Source organism: Limulus polyphemus, unplaced genomic scaffold (assembly GCF_000517525.1).
Source record: "Limulus polyphemus unplaced genomic scaffold, Limulus_polyphemus-2.1.2 Scaffold6450, whole genome shotgun sequence".
In the NCBI taxonomy this organism is placed as follows: domain Eukaryota; kingdom Metazoa; phylum Arthropoda; class Merostomata; order Xiphosura; family Limulidae; genus Limulus; species Limulus polyphemus.
In genome coordinates, this window is record NW_013672060.1 from 10,591 (window position 1) to 34,219 (window position 23,629).

Below are 23,629 nucleotides of genomic sequence, written 5' to 3' on the forward strand. Positions count from 1 at the left end.
AGGTGTTCAGCTGCACTAGAAGGGTGTGTTGCACTCCTATTGGTGGAGGGTTGTCACATGTTTATTTGCATGCTGAAGTGCTGCAGTATCATGTCAAATCACGTGGAGGTAGGTGAGAGAATCAAGGCTAGTGGCAAGCAAAAATTGCACATATAGAGGGCAGTATTAATCAAGAAAAGCTGTTATGTGAGAAGAGCTAAGGTATCGGTTCAAAAGTAAGAGGTATGAACTAAGTAGCAATGAACAGCAGGATTTGGTTTAGAGAGGATACCCACCAGGAAACATTAGGGTGAAGAAATCATTCTGTGAGCAGTCCACAACTATGTTCATAGTTCCTGGCACATGACAGACGATTATGGTCATGCAAAGACCATTGGAGGAGGTGTTTATATGCACAACCCAAAGTGATAAATGTTCCAGTAAAGCCATGGTCCCCAAAAGCAATAGAACCTTTCATACAGTACGAGTAAACAAGGTATATATCCTGGTGACTGAAAGTTTCAGAGCTCACAAGTGAATAGGAGAAAAGTGAACGTATCTGAGAAAGGAGATGAATAAAACTACTGAACAAGGTATTGGGTGGGAGTGTGAAAGGTTTTGAAGAGCTACCCCAGACAGGTGGCTTCCCTCAGAAGAAAGGAGGTATGAAGGGAAACCTCTTCTCATGAATAGTACAGTAGAAGCTAATCATCCATGTAGTAATGGTATCATATTCCCAGTCCATGTAGATGGTAAGTGAAGGCCCTAACTATGCAGTTGAATAGGTAGGAGGTCAACACAATGCCAAATTGAAGATCCCAAACACAGTAACAGGGATGTGAAAGAATGCATTTGAAACATCAATCTTGGTCATTCCTAGTCTGGGTGAAAAGAACCAATGGAGGGAAAAGAAATTTTCCATACAAAAATGAGGAATGATCATTAAGTGAATGGGGAAGAAAATGCTGAAAATTGGACATTAGTCCACAGGCTTTTTGAGGACCACAAAGAGACAGAGAAAAAAATATTGGTGTAAGATCACACACCCTCTCTCTATGGCCTGTTTGTGTAACAGATCTGACACTGCCTCTTCTGGATGTTGACAATAGATGGGATCTGATAGAGGAGGAAAGGTGACAGGTTGAGAACTGAGAGGTGGAGAGGAAGAGAATTGGAGTAACTCATCTGTCTGTTGAAAGGTGTGACCACAGGTGCACAAACTGTGATAGACTGGCCCCCATGGGACCCGACCCAACTTGCTAGTCACCAATGATCTCGATGAGTCTGACATTAAGAAGAAGCTGGATGGACAGAAGAGGAAAATCAAGGAATGGGAATGGGAAAAAGGGAAATGGAGGGACTAGGTCAAGATACAGAAGGTGGGGTTTGGGACAATCTGGAAATTAAGGATGAAAGAGTGGATTGATGGTGGCAGCCTCCACCCTTAATTCAACCAAATCAGAAATACCTAAAAGTTCAGAGCAAAGAAATTGAGCAAGGTGGAGATCTAGTAGGAAGGAAGAAATAAGTCAAATTTGGGAAAGGACTGTATTCCTACCCATAAAGTCCCAACTACAAATGACCCATGTGGGCAGAAAAGCAGCAGAACAGGTCATGGTGGAAAAGAGAAGGGAATGAGAATCGCCAATAAAATCACCAGGGGCATGATGAAGTACCTCTGACATGAGGTGTGGAGAGGAGAGGTAACAAAGCACAGAAAGAAGGATCAGCTAAAGATAAAACTAGGCAGTGGAGAGTGAAACCGACCCCAAATGATCTGCCCCCAAAGCAAGAAAAATTCTAAATTTTAGGGATTGAAAAAGGAGAAGTCAGAATGACTATAAGCCAGGATAAAATAATCAGAGAGAGAAGGAGGACAAGGCATAAGGTCATAGGAATGTAGTTGATCTAGAAAGGAATTAGTGTGAATGCCAATATCAGGAGAAAGGGGGAAAACAAAAAATCATTAGAGTTAGGATTGTGAAGGAGGGAATTGGAAGAGTCCTATGACACATGGGAAAGAAAAAGAATGGTACATACTTTTGATATTAGTTCCCAATAATGCAAGGACATTTGAGTGTTATCTTCAACATGAAGTGAAGTTCCCAAAGCATAATCAGGAGAATTTGTCCTCTTCCTTATTCTCCCCTTCAAAAGGAAAGGAAGGAACATCTGAAGAATGGATGGGAACTGAAGGTCCTGGCTGCATGAGAGAACCCACTATCTTACGCACAATTCCTCACTCACACAAGAAGTGGAAGATATTACATAAACTGGTGAGTTCATAGTGTAAAGCATGAAAAGGAAATGAAGTTCAATAAAGTAAGCAAGTCTTGGTAAATTGGAAAAACAAAACATGTCTGAAACATTCACTGCCAAGGAAGAGAATGAAGATTCACAAGTGCAAATGCATAGAGGGAGTTAATGTAAAAGGAGGTGTGTCGCCCTTTTATTGGTGGAGGGCTTTTGCTGCATAATATTGTCTTGGAACTAACACAACTGATAATTGACTGGAATCTTGGCCATCAAATCAACAGTCAGAATGCTTTTTGCATGTAATGAAACTATGATTATAGCTACATGTTCATATCATTGGTTCATAAACATTATAATATGATAATTAGGGCTTCTTGTTAACCATCTCTAATGCATCTCTGTGCCCTGATTAAGAGAGAGAAATTGTTGCCTGGGTTTTTGAATACTTCTAATAAAATAAGATTTTGAAAGTTGCATTTGTGATGAGTAAACAGCATAAACAATCATTTTATGCTGAATTAGTAAGATCTTTCCTTTAGCTAGTGGTTAAAATAACAAATGCAAAAAAGATAAAACAATAAATAACTGAGGTTTTAATAAGATAAGTAGAGGAAAATGAAATATTAATTAACCAGGTTCAGCAATGGTTGACCAGCATAACAGGTGAATTTAGTTCCACTAAAAAAATAAGGCAAAACAATTAGTAGTTTGAAGGGCAACTACCCTGTTTTGTAATTTACAGATTTCAAATTATTGCCAGTAAACAGTGAGGTGCAGTGTTTTGGGACAGCCAATAACCACTATCCAGAAGAAAAAAGAATTTGATTTTGTATGCCTATAGTGAGAATACACCTGCCCGTTTTTATAAAACTGTTGCATACAAAACTTTTTTTGTATATGAGAAGTTAATTCCATGCTTAAAAGTAAAAAGAAAGAGAGTGAAAAACACAACATTTGGGCTGTGTAGCCTCGCTTCCTATTTACTTTTTGGTGTGGAATTAACCTCTATTTGTTTCTTTTACAAATCACACACTGTCACAGCTCCCCACTCTGACCCATTTGAGTATATACTGTACATTTAATATTCCATGATAATTACGTTACTATAGTAATATTTGTATGATAGTTTTTATCACTTTATTTTTAAATTTGCAATTTCAAATATAATTCCTGTGCTCCTATAGTCATAGTTGTGTCCCCCAACCTCATCAACTCTCCATTTCTCCTTTAGGGGGCCTGCTCCCACATTTTGCACTCCACAGGACTAGAGGGTAAGTATTTGGTCAACAGAATCCATCATCAACTCAACCACTAAGCCATGCTTGGAAATGTGCTTAAAGACTTGCACTTATATTCACTATCAAGTAAAATGCAACACTATACAACTGTCTTTTTCTCAAACCTCAGGAATAACGTATTTTTAGATGAGATGTATCCATATTACCTATTTATTAATGCATACTCATGACATTGGACATCAATTTATACTTACGTCAAGATGTATATATCAAATTTTCCTGCTGTTTTTCCTGACTGTCTTTGCACAACTTTTCGACCCCACCCTTTTGGCATACTTGATTCAGATATGTCATCATCATTTGTAGACTCTTCAATTTTCTAGATATTTTAAAACACATAATATCTTGAATGGAATACAACAATAATACATGAAGCATTGCAGAAACCCTCCAAGCTGTGTAGTTTTCTTTTTAAATAGATTTATTCATTGTTTATTGACTGTTGGAAAGTTAGGCTGAGTTTAGATGGCCCACCAGGAAACTCATCAGGCAATACTGATGTAACAAAGAAGAATAACATATTTGAATCATAATAGCAACTTTATTTGCTGATGATACTTATTCTTCAAATTACAATAACTTTGCATTTATAAATAATAATAAAATTAAAATGTTTTGTGCTGTACATACTACTGCATATGCCCTACTTAATAAATGTGCAACTCGTGAGAAGAATATTCAGTTTTTGCTTTGTGAATAAACAAACAGTCGCGTTCTTATTATAAATCTATATTTCCATGAGAAGAATATTCAGTTTTTGATATGTGAATAAACAATCAGTCCGTTCTTATTATAAATCTATATTTCCATGAGAAGAATATTCAACTTTTGATATGTGAATAATATTCTTCTCATGGAAATATAGATTTATAATAAGAACGCGACTGATTGTTTATTCACATATCAAAAGTGAATATTCTTCTCATGGAAATATAGATTTATAATAAGAACGCGACTGATTGTTTCAGCTTTTGATATGTGAATAAATAATCAGTCGCGTTCTTATTATAAATCTATATTTCTATTCTATCCCAAAAGTGAGTTATGAAATATTTAACTTTTATCATGTTTATCATAATTTTTAATGTAATTTATGAAAAAAAGAAAGGTATTTTACTCAGATGTTTTTAGAATCACAGAAACACTTCAATCATATTAAAAACATGAAATGTTTCTAAAGGTGGAAAAATTTTATATTACTGCAAAAAAAAATTTACTCACATGAAACTTTATACTGAAGAATTTTTCTTGCAGAGGTTACATTAACTAATTTGTTAAAAAGGATTTATTTTATCTTCTATGACAAATTGTTAGGATTTATTATCCAGGGTTTATATTAATATTTAAAATTTTCAAGTAATTTTCGTACAGTTTTTGATGGTAGAGGGTTAGATAATGGTCAAAATGTAAAGTTTATTTTGAACAACAAATATGCCAAAATGTGTGTTTGTATATACAGCTGATGCACATAATAGTATTTCTTAAGGTTATTCAGGTGAAAATAGATCTCACCTTTAAATTATCTTAAATACAAACATAGTTGCATACTATTATACATTTTTAATTCCAAAAGGAAAACTAATGATTACACAAATCAAATAATAACACTATCAATGACTGCCTTACAAAAAACGTATTTACTGATATACGGACTTTGCAACATAAAATAATTAACATTAAGTTTAAACAACTAAAATGAAGTTTACCAATGTTGGTAATTCAAGTTATATTAACCCTGGTTGACAAGTTTTATTCTGCGACTTGCTCTTGTAAAATGGCATTCATTTTTCACTTAAAAACTTCAGGTTGTTAATGAGTTTTAATTCCTAGGTTTTCCTATTGTCTGGCAACTATAAAGGTAATATAAGTAGCCCATAAATACATCAAGGGCCAATTTTTTGGACAAATTAGTTTTAATGGCATCAATAGTGGCCTGTATCTATCTATCTTTTAGATGGGTGTGTGTATGTGTAATCTTTGAGATTCATAATTATTATTATTATTGCTCATGGCCTTGATGAATTGATTACTCATTATATATTTGTACAAAACAGACCTTAATAAAATGCTAAACCAGAGCTTTTAAAATAAGGAATTAGATGGCACGAGTTTTCAATTGACATCATCAGTAGCACATTACCACAAGCTCTATATTACCTACTTAATTAATAAAATTTACACGTTAGTACACAAGTACTAAAAAATCTCCATGTCCTATACATATAAGCATTATTTTGGTTGCTTGAGATTTTATCCACTTGATTATAACATTTAAAATTTAACCATCAAACTATTGTTAGATTATAAAATATGATTTTTAGCAAGTCCTTTACACGTGTTTAATAAATTGTATTCAGTGTCATAAAAAGTAGTCCTAATATAGTCCAGCTGATCTAGATTTTCAGTGTATGTTGCAACTATTAATTTATCTAACAAATAAATGCACTATAATCTTATTTCTAAATATGATTATAGATAATTATAATTGTAGATTTTCAGTGTATGTTGCAACTATTAATTTATCTAACAAACAAATGCACTATAATCTTATTTCTAAATATGATTATAGATAATTATAATTGTTTAATTCCAGTTAAAATTTTGAAATGTTTATGTTTTTAACTGTTTTCATATCAAATTACATTACTAATAATAAAAATAATGATACAGACTTGCTGGGTTATAATCCAACCAAGTTAATCATTTACAAAATGTATTAACATTTTAACTTTGACTTATTTATTTTCCTTTAGGGCTATAGGGTTGACAATAATGTATCCAAAATACTATATTTCTATAGTGGAAGTCTTTCAGGCAAAAAATACGGAAAATTTGGTTATAGTGTTACACATTTAACTTCTAAAAAGTTACATGGTATCATACCATCAACATAAGAATGATGCATTACTGAAGTTAATGTGGAGAATTAAACATTGTTACTTATTAACTTAATAATCTATTACTTTATTATAAATTACAGCCTTTACAGTAAGGAAAACTATAATTTAGAACAAGTACGACATTTTGATCACTTATGTGATCATTCTCATAACGTATTCCACATTTTCATATTTATTTATTTTTCTGTTCAGCCATAAATAAATAATCTGTCACTTCATGTACATTAATAACCATATCAATTCTAATTTAAATACACTGTTAGATTACCAAATGTTGGCTTAAGAACTAAAATCTTCTTTGCTGTTAAAACTGGTGTGCTTGAGAATGATCGTGCAAGTGATCAAAACATTGTACCCATTCTAAATTATATTTCTTCTTACTGTAAAAACTATAACTTTTAAAATGATATTATTAATAGACTTTCTAGTTTTCTTCTTATTTATTCCCTGATGATTTTCAAACTTTTTAAGATGAAATTATAACTAACAAAAGCTATATTTTACAAAACAAATTGATATTATTCTAATATTTCATATTGTTCGACTTTTAAATTTTGGCTAACTGAAGTATATCCAAAAATATTAGGATTTGTTTACTTTGACTAAGTAAACATTTGAGTAACTAGTTATAGATACAACACTTATGGCTCCAACTTGTTATATACATAAGTGGCATGTCAAATAATACTGAAACTGTACTGTATAACAGGTGACTGATAAGTGAATAAATCTTTCATTGTTTATAAACATTAAACAATGCAGTTTAATGCATGTAAAAGTTCAGGATTAAAAAAACAAACTAAATTATTGTACTGGAAGTTTGAATACCAAATTTCCTCTATTTTTTTCATACTTTTTCATGACATTATAAAGTTTTGAGACACAAATCTTGAAGTAAATTTTAATTATGTATCAACAATTTTAAGTCCAAAACATTTTATCATTTTTTGAAATTTAATTAGTGTAATTTGTGAAGAAAAGTTTTTTAAAAGGTCATACTTTCATTTCTGCATAGCTGCAAAGACTCCTGCCTGTAAACAATCTATTTTTCAATGGCTTTTTTAACATTTTTCTGCCCATCACAAAAGAATAAATATTTTTGCTAAGAGCCTATCACCCTTGAGAATATATTAGCTATTTTTTTTTGTTTTCAAGCAGTTCCATTAGTTTTTATACTGGTCTTGGTTGTCACCTTATTATGGTACCATGTCAAATGGTTTGATCATTTACTAATGAAACAGCTATAAAGAATGTTTGAATATGATTGGAAAGAATTAAAACTATCATGTCATAGTGGAGTAAATATACAGGTTCAAGAGGTTTTTTTTGACAATTTCTAAAAAGATTACTAATATTGGTGAAAGTTTTTGCATGTTAAATTATATCTTTACGAAAGCTACAGAAATTGTATTTAATGAGAAGACAACTTGACATAAAGTAAGTTTATAGATGAGTTGAATGCACAACAAAGAAAATTTTATTACAAGTTTAATGCAGTAATAAATGTACAATGTTTAAAGAAGGTTTTGTCATCACCATAGTTTAAGTAGTTAACTTTCACACAGAAATGTATATATGTATAGTACACAGCAAAGAAGTCATGACTGGAGATTGCTTAAGGCTTAGTAAAGGTATCTTGTTGATATAAGGCACAGCACACAATAGGAGCACAACACACCCTCCTAATGCAGCTGACTCCCTCAGTGCAGTAGAACCTAATCTGTACTTCGAGATTAGACATGAAAATCACACTGAAAGTGGGGAGTAAGGGTGGGAAGTGTAAACGGAAGTAAGTATCAATCAAAAATATATTTTCAGTATAGGAAATTATTAACTTTTAATACAATATCTTACCTCTAATCATGAAATAGCTAGAATCTCACAATGGTCAGGTGGAGGGACTGGTGTAAAATTACCTAGATAAGTTTAGAAGGCATCTGAAGAGCACCCATGAAGTGTGCCAATTCAGTGTAGAAGAAGCACATCCATGGGAGACCATGCTACATCTGAGCCAGGTATACTCTTTGTCCACAAATAAAGAATATGTTGGGAAAAAGAGGAGCACCCAAGGAATGGAAATGTCCTTGGTGCAAAATGACTAGGGTGTGTTGGACCATAAGCGGGAGGTCAGCTCTAGGTCAAAACCAGCAGGACTAGGATTATATTATATATTAACCGGCCCATAGTTGCTGACCAACGGTATGCTGTGACCAGTGAGGAGGGAACAGGTAAGGGGCAGTAGCTGGAAAGGGTTGAGACAAACGTGTGGCTAGGGAGGAGAGAGTTGTATGTAAACATATTGATTCTACTCTAGACTCCAATGAATTGGGAAGACCACCAGAAATGGGGCCATGCACATGTCACACAAAAAAGTAGGGTGGAGATGCATATGAGTTAATAAAGCATCCCTACCTAAGAGGTCCCTAAACAAAGGAGCCATGTGTGGAGAGAAAAGGCAGAAGAGAACAGATGTGACAATGTGGAGAGGAGGAGGATACAGGCATCTGCCAAAAACCTCTCACAGAAATGATGGAAAGCCTCAGACAAAAGGTGAATGGAAGACAGGTAACATAGGTGAGTGGTCAGAATTAGTTGAAGGCATGAGAACTGTGCTTGAGAAAAGTGCACAAAGGTATTGGCGTCCAATCCCCAAAGGGAGAGTGGCAAACCCAAGTGTTGATTGTCAAGAAAGGGATTCACAGAGCAATAGTATGCTAAAGCATGTGCCTACATTGCACATGAGGAATTCGGCATGTTAATTTCAGACCACAACTGATTGGCAAAACACTCAGTGTAGACCCCAATGTCAGAAGAAGGAGGGAGGACAAAATATTCATTATTAGTTGCTTCCATTAAAAGGGAAGGGGATGGATCATAAGACATTGAAAACAAAAACAGAATGGAAGAGACCTGTGACATGAAATCCAGGAAGGGAGAGGGTAGAGGCTGTCCACATCCTCATCATCTTGTTCCAACTCCTCTGGGAAGGGAAGAATTGGCTGATGATCAGGAGATGCCACAATCCACATGAAGGAGGACATTTTCTTCCAGACTAGAGTCAAAACTTCCTCAGCCGATAATGTAAAACCTGAAGCCATTGTAACAGGTTGGTTACCAGCAATTTCAGAAGTAGTAGTAGTCATGACTTGAAACTGAGAATTCATAGTACCACACATGAGTGGTAAATACACACCACAGAAAGAAACAACATAAAATGAATGTGAATCTATTAATAAACCAAATGAAATTGATTAAACAATAATAAATCAAAAGCAAACAAAATTTGTTGAAGTTGAAATGAAAGTAAAATCACAACAGTACTAGTAATCAATCACAAAGTCAAACAGAAAGCAAGTAAGACGTCAGACCCCAGTCATGCCAAATTGAGAAGTGATGATTGAGTTCTATTGCACAGAGGGAGTCAGCTGCACTAGGAGGGTGTGTCACTCTCCTGTTGATTGATATTTGCATGCTACTGTGCAGCTCAACCATGTAGAAAACAAATGGAGGTAGGTAGGAGTATCAAGGCAAGTGAAAACTGTGCAATATAGAAAGCAGTACAAATCAACGAAAGCTATTTTGCGAGAGGAAGATATATTGGAAATTATAGTGTTTTTACTTTTTAACTAGACAAACTATGGTTTTTTAACTTGCAATACTTGAGTTTTTTATATTTATTATTTTCACCAATGAAATCAAACTGCCATCTAATCAGATGCCTAGTTAAGTACAAAGAGCATGGCAGGTGGTTGAAAAATATTATAATGACTCAAACCCTAACTGAATATTATTTTTAAGTTCAAATAACATAAAATAATACATTGACTAATTATTAATATTTCTGTTGAAAACAAATCACAATTCCAGTTAGAAAATGTTTTAATGTTGCAGATATGGTTATTAATATTTCTGTTGAAAACAAATCACAATTCCAGTTAGAAAATGTTTTAATGTTGCAGATATGGTTATTAATATTTCTGTTGAAAACAAATCACAATTCCAGTTAGAAATAATTAAGTACCCAGCCATATCTGCAACATTAAAACATTTTCTAACTGGAATTGTGATTTGTTTTCAACAGAAATATTAATAACCATATCTGCAACATTAAAACATGTTTTCATTATTTGTTTTGCTACAGATACATGTAATATGTAGATACTGAGATTATTAGTAACATACCGAGTTTAAAGTATAATATTTTGTCACAATTTAATTTGTGTTCTTATAATACAGAAAAAAAATCATGAAGTTATCATGAAGTACATTATAAAATAACCTTTAGTGTTGAACCTGGCACTTATATATAAGTTATAGTATTTGTGAACTTTTCTTTCAATTTGCAGTGAAAAATGGAAAACTAAGTCTATCTTAAATCATGAGGTTTCTGTTTAAATAAATAGCAGTTCTATTACCAACCACCTAAAACCATTAAATGTTTAGATAATCAATTTCTGTATTATGATACAAGGCACATTTAGAAAAAAAGTTATCAAAATTTCTTTAAAAACTTTCAATGCTGATTAATTAAAATAAGTAACAATCATCATAGCAAGTTTTTTCTGCCAGTCTATGCAATGTATTAGCAAGTTTAAAAACTTTGAAATCAGAAAATAAAACATAAACAGAACTTACTGCTAAACTTGGGTATGAAGTCCCCTCAGCTTTAAAAACTTCCATAGGTTTTTCTATTTTTATTTGAGTGACAGCTTTCTCATCATTATCCTCACCATTTGTGCTAATGGCACTTTCCACAGTTTTTATTGGAACTATCTTTTTATCATTGCAAACTTCATCATTGTTATTAAGATTAGGCATGACTGAATAACCTTTGTTATTGAGAAGAAAAATCCATGCAACAGGTTTTGAACTAGAAGTTTTAAACAGAAAGAATCTTTTAGCTTATTCTAACACAATTTATCATTAGTTTTACAAATCAGCATGTAATACTTTTATATAGTTCAAAAACTATTTAACTATATAAATATTTAAAAATCCAACATATCAATGAATGTGTTACATTAGGAAAAAAAGATTTAAATGTCAGTTTGGCTAAGGTTGTAAAACATGTTCTAGGAGCCCAAATCTTACTAAGATGTCACTTGGAAAATAAAACAACAACAGAACTAGTTAAGTTATTTAAGAATAGCAACATTTTATAGAAATTATACATTCCATATTTACTTTGCAATGGCCCAAACAAAATGCTGCTACAACCAAAGTTAAACAAAAACAATTTATTAAATATAACAACAGAATTAAAATAAACTTTCAAACAACTGGAATACTATTTTTAGCACTTCCAAAAAAAATTACCAATTTTCAATAAATGTCAAATAAATTAGTAAAAAGAACCAGAAAAATAAAAATAATTCACCAAAGAATAACACATTATTTCAAAAACTACTTCTCAATATCAAAAACAATACCAAACAATAATTCTTTCTAACTATATCTCTCAAACTTACTCAGTTTTAAGATCAAGGAATGCTTTTTATTTAGTGGTTAGACCATGAAGTTACATATCACATGACCAGTTATTACCATAAATCTACATAATCTTTCATAACATAATATCTGTATATCACTGCTTGTGTCAGTTTCATAATACAAACACACTCAACACGCTCTAAATAGAAGGTGAGTTAGTGCTTTGATGTAATTAAAAATTCATAGTTCAACTCAACGACAGGAGGAATGATAAAAAACATAGTAAAATAAAGGTAGAATTCACTATCCTAGCCACCCTTAGTTGAATCTTTTCACTTGTTATGAATAACTAGATATACTGTTTCTTTAAACACAAAATAAAATCTCACCATGAAGCTTACATTGTGGACTTTTATAGAGTAAACATTAATGTGGTTGGTTGCTATGTACAAACAATAGTCATTTCTGAAGCTGGTTTTGAAAATTATGGGATTCTGAAAAAGAATAAATATACAAAGTGTATACAGAACTATAAAAAATAAATTCCCTGACTTTTTACTAAGTTTTCCCTGACCATTCACATTATATAAACATACATATATACACACATATATATATATACACACACACACATACATATATAATGTGAAAATACACAAAAAAATTTGAACTCTTAAAAGACTTAAGGAACAATATTCATAATTATATTCTTAAAATAAGTAAACAATCCTATTATCCACCATGTTTCTTTTTTGAATGGAAATTATATTTTATTAATTCCATAAAGAATTGATTAAGAACTTTAAACTTATCTCAATAAAAATGAGATATTTCTTTCAATGTCTTTAAAAATAAAATAAATTCAAAAACAATTTATTATTACCCTGATTGATAAAGCTGGTTGTAATTTTGGTTTTGTGTATAAGAAATTATATGCACAAATTTTACTTAATGAAATTAATACTACAAGTACTTTTTACAATTCCAAAATTAGATAAAAGTCTCATGAAGTTCAGATTTATTACTTTAAATACAGTTATCAAATCTGTCTGCATAGTACTTAACAATATTCTAGAGGTCTTGTTTGAAAAGATAAAAACACAGTTTTCAAATAACATTTCAGGTTTGGAATGTTTATATAATTTATATTCTTCAAAAACTGCCAGTTCTATTTTTACGTATGACTTTACTACATTGTATACTAAAATAGACTTGAAAGATTTGATCAGTTTTAAATGATTTGTTTGATCATCTTATAAATAATGAAATAACTATACCCAAATTTAAAGTTATTGGAATTCAATGTAAAAATATACACCATTTTAACGAACAAGTATATAAGCAAATGGTGGGTATTCCAATGGGAATGAACTTCTCCTTAAATATGGCCAACCTGTATCTGTTCTTTTATGAAAACTCATTTATGAAGCAGACTCAACTCCTGACTTATACATTTACACTTCCTTTACATAGATGATTTGATAACTATAAATAATATGAATTTCACACCAAACTTAATATATCCAACAGAACTTGCAATAGAAAGAAGTAATAATAATAAATAAGGTCCATGCTAATTATTAAGATTTGGACATTACTTTTATAGAAGGCACAATGCGGTTGACTATTTTGGATAAAAGAGAAAATTAAATTTTCCCATCCTTGGTCTACCCACATCTAACAGTGTTATTCCATGTATCATGTTAAAAGGTATTATTATATCTCAATTTAAAAAGTTTTTATGATCTGTAATAACTAAAATTTTATTATTACACACAAAATACCAATACAAACTACTTCATGACGAAGCTCAAAAAGTCTCACAAGCACTTTGCCTCACAACAACCACATCTTCTCCATATGTAGAAGAAGCGCTGTGTGCTGACTACCCATTTCTTCACACAGAATTTTATATAGTTTAGATTTCAGTGGTCAAGATTTAATTTAAATGATAACTTGCAATGCCCCATCCAGCTTGTTCAAGAGATGTAGAGATCTTTTTAATGGCAAGTGCTTGTCTGCTATTTTCTGAACCACTGCCGTGGTGCCATCACTGCACACTGTGAGATAGCAAATTTTATTAATTATGGTTGTGAATACTCAGTGAATAAATACCCTGCCAGAAGCTTCATTAAGAGAGAGAGAGTCATGAGATAGTTAGTGAATTATGTTGTTTATCACTCGATAGTGTTATTAATATTGAAAGGTATTTTTTTAATATTGTGTTTGCTCTATTATTATTATTTTCTGGAATTAGGATTTTCTTTCTGGTTCTTTTCCTGGTTCCATTATTTGAAATAGTATTTATGTTTATGACATATTGTTTATTAAAATAAGTGTAAAGTTCTGGCCAGACACTTGTTTATTAACTGTGTTTTGGTAAGTGTTGTTATTGCTGAATAATTTTCTTTTGTAACAGCATGTTAATTTTAGACCATTACATTGGCATCCAAAAAGGGACCTTTTTCATAAAGATTGAATTGTGACTTTGGTTTTTTTTATCTGTTTCTCAATTTGGTATTCAGTGATTAATTCAGCAATAATGTAAGTTCAGTTAAATATAAGTTAACTTGTTTGAAAATAACTGTGTTACTATGGAAGTTAGTGAGTTTGATGTGACAAGCTTGAAGCAGTGTCAGTATTGGCAGAACAGGTGAAAATGCTAACATGGTGACTGATCTACTAGTGAGAGAACCTAAGTCTCCCTCCCCTCAACCTCAAATGTTGATAGTCCATTCTACCTACAGACCTGTGGAAGATTCATCGATTTACATACCGCAGTTGATCCACCACCCCCTACCTGTTGAGTAAGTCAAATTTTAATGTATTGTTAAAAGTTGAGAAAGCCATTTTTATATGTGTCAAGTACCTGAGAATAAATGGGTGGAAATTGTGGCTTCTACTTTGAGGGCAGGGCCACTAGAATGGTGGAAGACTTTTGGATTACTGGGGAGAATTTAGAGAAACATTGACTAATTTGTACCCAGTGATGTCAGATAATATCAATTTGGCCTAGGAGCTCTTTAGTAGGAAGTACCACACTAATGCAGGGGAGTCAGTTGAGATGTTTATTTGGAAAACTGAAAATTTATAACTTATGAAACCCTTTAGTTACACAAAGAGAAATTGTTAAGTGTATAATTTTTTATGTGAATACTTGGAATACCACTTTGTTATATCTATTGCTGATGTGCTTAAATTTACTAAACAATACGAGCATCACTGGAACAATAAATAATAAACTTTTAATACTGAAAACCGAGCACCATAATAGACCTGTACAATGGTATATTTGTAATCAAATAGGGCAGTTATCTATCCATAGTCTCAAGAGAATAAAACATGTAAACAGGGAACAAAGAAATGAAGGACAGCAGTGGGGAAATGAAAGCATGGATGAAAGGAGTCCCATGAAAGTAAAACCCTCCATTAACTATTTAACAACAACAAAATGGATCTGCCACACCTAAACCTAAAATTAATGGTATGAAAATAGTAGGTCATATAGATACTAGGTCATATTATTCAGTACTGAATGAAAATGGCAACAAATTAAGAGAAATGATCCTACACTTCACCTAAGTAAAACTATTAGTAACAAATAGTATTGTGAACCAATGTTTTGTTGTCGTCAAACATTTGGCTGTATCTTGTCATATTGGATTACACTTCACTCAGCAAAATGAAGCATCCCTTAACTTCTTCACAAATGTTCTTGAATTAAATGTGCCATCTGTTAGGCATAACTCTGAGACAGAAAAGGTACTGACTAAAGAAGGACAATGTTCATATTTAAAGAATAAAAACTGTGAACAATTCAAACAACTTGTATTGAAATATACCAATATTTTTAACAATTAACCTGGCCTTATGGACTTTTCTGAACATAGTGTTGTAACCACGAAAGAAAAAATAGTGTTTAGTAAACCTTATCGTTATTCTCCCACTAAATTACAAGTGCTATATGATCAAGGGGATGAAATGCTTCATGATGGATTAATTGAACCTTCCACTTCTTCTTGGGCTTCTCCAGTAGTTACAGTCAAAAAGAAGACTATTGATTTGAAAGTTCTGTGTGGACTACAGGAAGATAAATCAAGTCTCAGAATCTGACTGCTATCCATTGCCTCATATAACTGATATTTTGAAGGCTTTGTAAGAGGCAACCTGTATCAGTATGTTAGACTTATCCAGTGGATATTGGCTAATATCTGTTAAGATGGAAGATCGACATAAAACTGCCTTCATAACTGATAATGGACTATATAAGTTTAAAGTGATACCTTTTGGTCTTAAAAATGCACCTGCCACTTTCCAAAGACTTATGGATAAGGCTTAATCAAGAGCAATTGAATGTTCCAAGGCTTATATTGATGATATTACAGTGTTTTCACCCGCATTTCAACAACATTTGAAAACCTTGAATTGGTCTTCTACGAACTAAGTATGTCTAATTTTACTGTAAAAGTTTCTAAAAGCACATTTTACCAATAAGAAGTATCATATTTAGGATTTAACTTATATATTTCCTAAATGAAAATGTATTTCTCATAGGTACTTCTCGCTGCTCACAAGATTATCTTTTCTCATTTTGTGCTGCCCTCTATATGCAGACTTTTTCAGAAATACATGCCACAAGCCTTCATACTCCCTCTGTTGGAATCCAAAGCTCCAACGCATCTCTCATGCAAATCGTCATGCGTCACCTCTCCACCAATAGGACAGCACTACTGTTATATGAGGCAGGTGACTCCCACTACACACCACTACCAAACTATTACTTCCAAGTTTGGCAGAAGACACGAGTATCAAAGGATTGTGGGGAGGATGGGTGGGAAGTGTGAGAGGAGGGAAGTAATTATTAGAAATATAATTTCATTTAGGAAAATTAAAACTTTCAAAGAGGTACTCACCCTCCACTCACGAGAATATCTTGAATCCTACAATGAAATGGAAAAGGGACTGGTGCGAGGATAGCACAAGCGTATCCCATGAAGCATCCAGAGGACACTCCCAAAATGAGAGGAACAGATCAGATGATTTGAAGAGGGGCACAACACCACATCTGAGACAGGTATCTCTTCGCCAGGAACATTGACATTATCAGGAGGACTACACATTGCGGAACATTAAAGGGAGCACATCCTCGTGGAAGAGGATAGTTTAGCAATGTGATCTTGAACAGAAATCAGAATCACGATGGAAAGTGGGCAAGTGAAGATGTGTATCATGGTGTAGAGTGGCTAGGGCATGAGGAATTGTACTTGGTAAGTCAACTACATCCAAAATCTCACTCACTAAGTACCGACATCCTCGTGAGGGTAGGATGAGGATCATACCATCTTCACCTCAAGTCCCAGAGTCAAGAGGGAACCTAACATTCGACTCCAGGAACTCAAAGGGTAGCCTAATGCAAGGAATCTGGGAATATGTCACCCAGAATCCGAGTGAAGTCCATCGCATGCACTCAACCCCTGCAACCATGAAACCAGTCTGAAACGACCCCATGTAGGTAACGACCCACAACACAGAAGACAAGTCGAGTGGGAAAGATGGACAACCCAAAACCTGTGTGACGAGTTATGTGATTGGTTCACTTGATCTCCAAAATCTCACTCCCTAGGTACCAACATCTGCACAAGTGTAGGAGGAGAGCACCCAATTGGAGGGGTGAACTGTATTTGGGTGTCTCAAATCCCGGAAATAGTCACTCATCTGGAGGATCCTATGTAAGTCCGTCTACATCAGTAGAACACCACCACCCTATTCTGAACTGAATGGTTATAGTCATCTTTGTGGAACACATCTAGCATGTTGTCTCCATGGTCAACCATCCCAGCGGCTTGGAATTGATAAGTGGTAAAAACTCCTGTACTCCACTGGAAGAAAGGGTGGAAACTGTGGTGGGAAACCCTATTTTGAAAAGCAGACCACACTGATTTATTCAATCTAAGCATAGCAGGAATGGGCAGCAATAGCCTTCTTCTTTACCCATTTCGTCCATGGGTGGTACAGTCTGGAAAGGGAATATTATGATGCAGTTATAACGAGGAATTTACACTCTATTGATCTTGTGAAACACCCCATCCCAAGGGTGGGCATACATAGCCATGGAAAATGGCTTACAGTGCAGATTTGGCATCAATATGTCTGCAAGTGGTGGAACCCATTCTGAGTAAGACAGAATACCTGGTCAGGACCACTAATCACAGAGCAAGATCCAAAGTGAAGCTGAAACAGAAGCCCCTGAAAGAAAATAAAGTATTAGTAAGGGCTTGCCTCATGTCACAGCCATGCAAAAGTCTGTAGAATAGCCACAGGTGGCAGGTGATACCCTGAGGAAGCAGAAACAGTGATGTAGTATATGTAGTGGGAGAAGAACGTGTGCGGAGTCTTCCACATGCCCGATCATAGAATCTCTTCCAGTGGCTGACAAAGACGAGAGGCAAGAGAGAAGGTAGGGTGATAGATTTCATGTGAGGAAATGTGAAAGAGATCACACTAGGAAGGAGACAAAGAAGAATAGGCCAACTGAATCAAATGCCAACCCAATTGGTCAGGGTAACCTAAAAAAGATCACGGGAAGAGGAAAGTTGCCAAGGTATTAAAAGGCGGGAATGAGGACCCCAGAAAGAAGCCATGTGAGCAATGGAACAATGAAGGGCACAAACAGGACAGAGGAGTCTATCTGGATCCGGACCAGGCTAGGAATGAGATATAGAGGATAGGCAGATAGAGGAAAAAAAGAGGACTTACTTTATTGAGCCACAGAGGTCTTGGGAAGGAAAGCACAATCCAGATAAAAGATAAGATAGGAGGAGTGGTACAATGTCCTGGTAACGTTGAGGGCAAATATATCCAACCTACAATGCCCACAGGCCAGGAGAAGGAGGAAATATGCCTTCAAAGAGACATTAAACAGGGAACACATAGACAGAGGTTCGAATGGAGGTAAAATGAGGGCATAAAGGACTATGTTAATGTCCCAGTCTGGGAGCGACTGATGCTTCAGTGGCTGAAGGAGCCAGAAGTAATGGATCAATATGAAAAGGACAGGGGAAGCGGGAAAAATGGAACATATGGGAGAACTCCATCCTTAACCTCAAAATCGAGGAGATGGAATAACCCCTCTCATAGAGTCACGTGGAAAAGTTAGAGATACAGGCAACTGTTGGGTGAGAAGCCCAGAAACCCCAAGTCATTTCCCATGAGTGATAAATGGTCCATTTGCATTGATAGACAGCCACAGAAGAAGGGCGAATGAAATGGGCTAAATGTGAAGCTACTCTGCAAGAGAAACTGGAACTTCTTGCCAAGGACCTAACAAAAGTCAGGTGCAAAGATGGATGGCACGGGATGGAACACCAGTGACTGAAGTTACCAGAGCAGGTTGGGATAGAAGGCAAGAAGAAGGGAAGGGACCACCTGTATTTGGAGCAACTGTAGTTGAGCAGGCTAGTATAGAGCAATCAGAAGTATCATGCATGGATGAGGGAGACCATCAGATAAAGTAAACAGATGGGAGGGTAAACAAAGAAACAGATGAGACCAATCCTGGCTGAAGGCATCAACAGTCAACTTTCTCATTTACTCCGACTACACTACACAAAACTTTCTCGTGAAACCCTTGGATATATCATAAGAAACTGCAGGGTTTCGCAGAACACAGTTTAAGAAATGTTGCTGTATAGAAACCATGAAGGAAACTTACATTACCGTACATCCACCAGGATCTGAATTAAAATAACTTGTGGTTCAATTATACACACAACACAGATCCTGCATATTTCTATAAGGTTTTAAGTCTGCACCCAAAGATTTTGGATATTCTTCTACCCTGATGATTGGCTCATGGATTGAGTTCTTATTGGCAATATAGTGGAAGAAAGCACATTATAAGAATTTTAAGAGTAGAACTGATGACTTCCTGAAATATATGGGGGAGGATTTCATTTTTACTTCAGAGTAGTGCATGTGTGTGTGTGTGTGAAAGGATTTTAAGGGCCAAGTGGTTCCTGTTGTCTGTATGTCATCTCATCAGGTCATGCTCTATTTGATGACCATGCATCTTGACAATAGCCCTGCAGTGTAGTTTCCACTGCAAAAGGTTTTGACATATGGCTCTCATGTCCAAAGCACGCCATTCCTACCTGCATTCCCTACATAAGCCCTCTAGTGTAGGAGTATGACAGTTTTCAAGTGCCTATTTGAACATTCTGATTGCATGGAAATCTACAGGTGCTTTGTCCAGCAACTTGATTTGCATGTCTTTGTATGTAATAGCATGAATACCAGTTATATTCTCTAGCTGCTTCAAATATGTGATGCTTTAATGGTAGGTACGACTGAAAGTCTTATCTTGCTAAACCCATACCCCATTGACTTAGTTTCTGTTAAAATTCAATATTTCTGTGTGATATAAAAAAGTTCAAAAAGACATTGGCATGATAATAAACAGAGTTCATCTTGACCTTCATATCCAATTGCCTGATCCCAATTTGCTGCTGTCACATTATCCAGAGATTATCACTGAATCCCTTCAAAAAGTTTTGCAACATGCCATGTATCCCTTTTGGAAATTTGTTTCAACAGCTGACTGGTAAATAAGGGCACAATACTTATTATAATTATCAAGGGGCACATACACTTTTTTTTTGGCTATGTAACTTCATACAATTTTCTACAGTTTGTCTTCCTTTCCTGGATATGTTGTAGAGAACTGTAATACAAATACTTTGCTGTGGGTGTAAGTAATTATTAACTTTTGTTTGGTGTCAGTTTCACATATTTTGTAACATATCCTTTCTTAGATGAGCTCTCATTTGAGACATTAAGGTTTTGAAATTGAAATGGCTGCTAAACTCACATCTTTAGCAGAATTATTTATTTACTTGAACTGTATCTGTGGATTACCTCCTGAGTTCCTGTGCCGAATTATATTGAAACTGGTTAAGCCAGTTCTTCATAACTTGTCACACCAGATAAAAAACTGTTATAGGTGTATAAATATGTAGACATACACATTGGGTCGAGTATGGTATAATAAAATGAAGTTGGAGATGCAGATTAGCATGTCATTTGACAACCATAACAAATATGGTACATTCTTACATTGCTTGGTGTTTTTCAGGTGGTATGATGCCACCATAAATTTATCACTTAGAAGAAGGGTATTTTACAGCCTTTCTCTAAAAAAAAATTTATATGCTCCGATGTTGAAGATTGAAGATTTACAATTTCTAAACTGAGAATATCCCTTGTACTTAATTAATGATGTGTGGCAATTTGTTATAGTTGAGAATCTGCAAACACAAAAGATAGTGGCAAAAGCCATCCAAGTGCTCTAGAGAACAATATGCAACAAAATCAAGAAGGATATTAGTCTGAAAAAGTAACACAAGTCAAATATACACATGTTGCTTACTTACACCCACAGCAAAGTATTTGTATTACAGTTCTTACTTACACCCACAGCAAAGTATTTCTATTACAGTTCTTACTTACACCCACAGCAAAGTATTTGTATTACAGTTCTTACTTACACCCACAGCAAAGTATTTGTATTACAGTTCAAAACAGTACAAAAGGTAGCCCACATCCACATTTATAAGATTACTTTTTTAGCCCAGCACTGCAGGGTGCCTTTGCTAGTTATGTACCCATGATAAGAGATTTAATATTTTACAAAAAGTTTTAATAAATTTTAATGCATTTATGCCCATATAATGTAATTTTGGCAAAGAAGTCGTACAGGTAATAACTAAACCACACGTATCATTTTTCTAAATTTCTATCCAGTTTCTTGCATGTAGCTATGACATTATTATTAACCAGCTATCTTAAGGTCATAAATATGTGTTAATCCTTTCACGCATGTAAAGGCTAGATACTGCAACCTTTGTCTTTGAGTCTCAAGCAAACATAAATGTGTTTTTTTAGTGGACTTCTTGGAAGGTAGTCTATTCAAACAGGCAATGCAAAAATGTGTACAACTGGCTTAGTTTAAGTACTTTATGTGTAAAGTACCAGTTGAAGTATTTACCCTGTGAACTTGCAGGACACCTAACTCTGGAAATATCCTACTCAAATACCTCAGGAAAACAAAGTTTCATCTCTTAATTCTAGCTCTAATTTCCTCTTGCTCTTGTTTTTTCCTTTGATTTAAGCTCTTGTTCTTCCACCTTCAACACAAGCAGTCAGGTGATACAAAAAAAACAACAAAAACCAGTCAGTTAAAGTGGCATAACACTACATTTATTAAAGTTTGAATACAGGTAGTAAGGTGAAATGTACATCTTCATCCCAACTAACAGTTTACACAACTCAGAGAACAGTTAGCTCCCTGATCCTTTGGATGTCTTTAGGTACTCCCCAGTTCTCCACCACCAAATCAGCCATGGACTGTGTAAACATATCAACCAATGGATAAGCCTTAACCCACTTTGTGAAATAGTCGAGAATCATAAGAATATACAGGTGACCTCATCCCATCTCCGTGAGTGCACCAGTGATATACAAAGCTTTTCTCATCAGGTCAGCTTTTTATCTGGGTGGTACATACCATACAGTGTTCACACCAGTGCTGAATGTCTCAACTCAAATTTGGCCAGAAGAACTGCCATTGAATGTTAGCACTAACACATCTAACACCTAGGTGCTCTCCAGTCTTTCTTTTATATTTTATACCTCAAAGATCTGGGACCACTAGCTGTAACACATAATGAAAACCACCACTTGATGTTTATAACAACAGTACAATACACCTTCCTGAACCTGTAACTGTTCATATAAGTGCAACAAGTTATGTGCATCCCTGCTATGTTCCTCAATCTGAGCCAGTCAGTCTTTACCTCAATGCATGGCAAGGAGTACACTAACTAGATCTGTGTTTACAGTTGTCCTTCCCAGAGTTCCTAAAGCATTAATCATTACATTGATCCACTTGTGGAATCTTCTATTGTATGGCTTCTCATTGCCATGGCAGAAATAGTCTCAACTCCCATGATGTTCAGAATCAGAGCATTCAATAAACAGACAGTGAGACAACTTGTCCAAGTTTCACATTGCAGGCCAAGGTGATAATGTGCAATTAAATCATACTTCAGCACTACTGTTATTTAGCAAATGTTCATCAACCACTTCGGTGATGCACGCTGCACTCAAACAGTAAATTTTCTACCATACAAGTACTATTCAAAGTGCTTTACAAAGCCCAACACTGAAACTGTTTTATTCTTTGTACAGTAGCTCAATTCAGAAGCAATGACTGTATGATTAGAATATGTATTACATGTTTTAATCCATCCTCCATTTGGAATAACAATGATCCAACTCCACTATCACTTGTACCAGTGTCAACTAGGAATTCACAATCCTGTCATGGATATGCCAACACAAAGGCTTCTACTAAAAACACTTCAGAGACTGGAATGCTTGCTCGCATTCCTCACTCTATATAAAGTGTGTCTCTCTACCTTAGTAAGAGCAAATAATGATGAGACAATCATGGGGAAGTTGACCAAAGACCATCAGAATATGATGGAAAACTATTGAAACTACAGACTTCTTGTTTGGTCACAGGTTAAGGCTAATCTCACACTGCTGCTATTTTATCAGGATCCATAGATGTACCTTCTCTACCCACAATATTAGAAAACCATGGAAACTACAGACTTCTCACACTGCTGCTATTTTATCAGGATCCATAGATGTACCTTCTCTTCACACAATATTAGAGAAATTACCCTTCCATAAGCATGAATACAT

General features: G+C 34.6%; 1 protein-coding gene across 1 annotated transcript in view; it reads right to left on the reverse strand.

Annotated features, from left to right (window-relative positions):
• The window catches only part of LOC106473734 (methyl-CpG-binding domain protein 4-like), a 46,849-nt gene that overhangs the window by 10,548 nt on the left and 12,672 nt on the right, over window positions 1-23,629 (reverse strand). The window contains exons 2-3 of the mRNA XM_022402126.1: window positions 11,069-11,303; window positions 3,728-3,852 (exon numbers count right to left, since the gene is read on the reverse strand). Of these exons, the coding sequence (XP_022257834.1) occupies window positions 3,728-3,852; window positions 11,069-11,251 (308 nt within the window). The 5' untranslated portion in view covers window positions 11,252-11,303. The remainder of the gene's footprint in view (window positions 1-3,727; window positions 3,853-11,068; window positions 11,304-23,629) is intronic.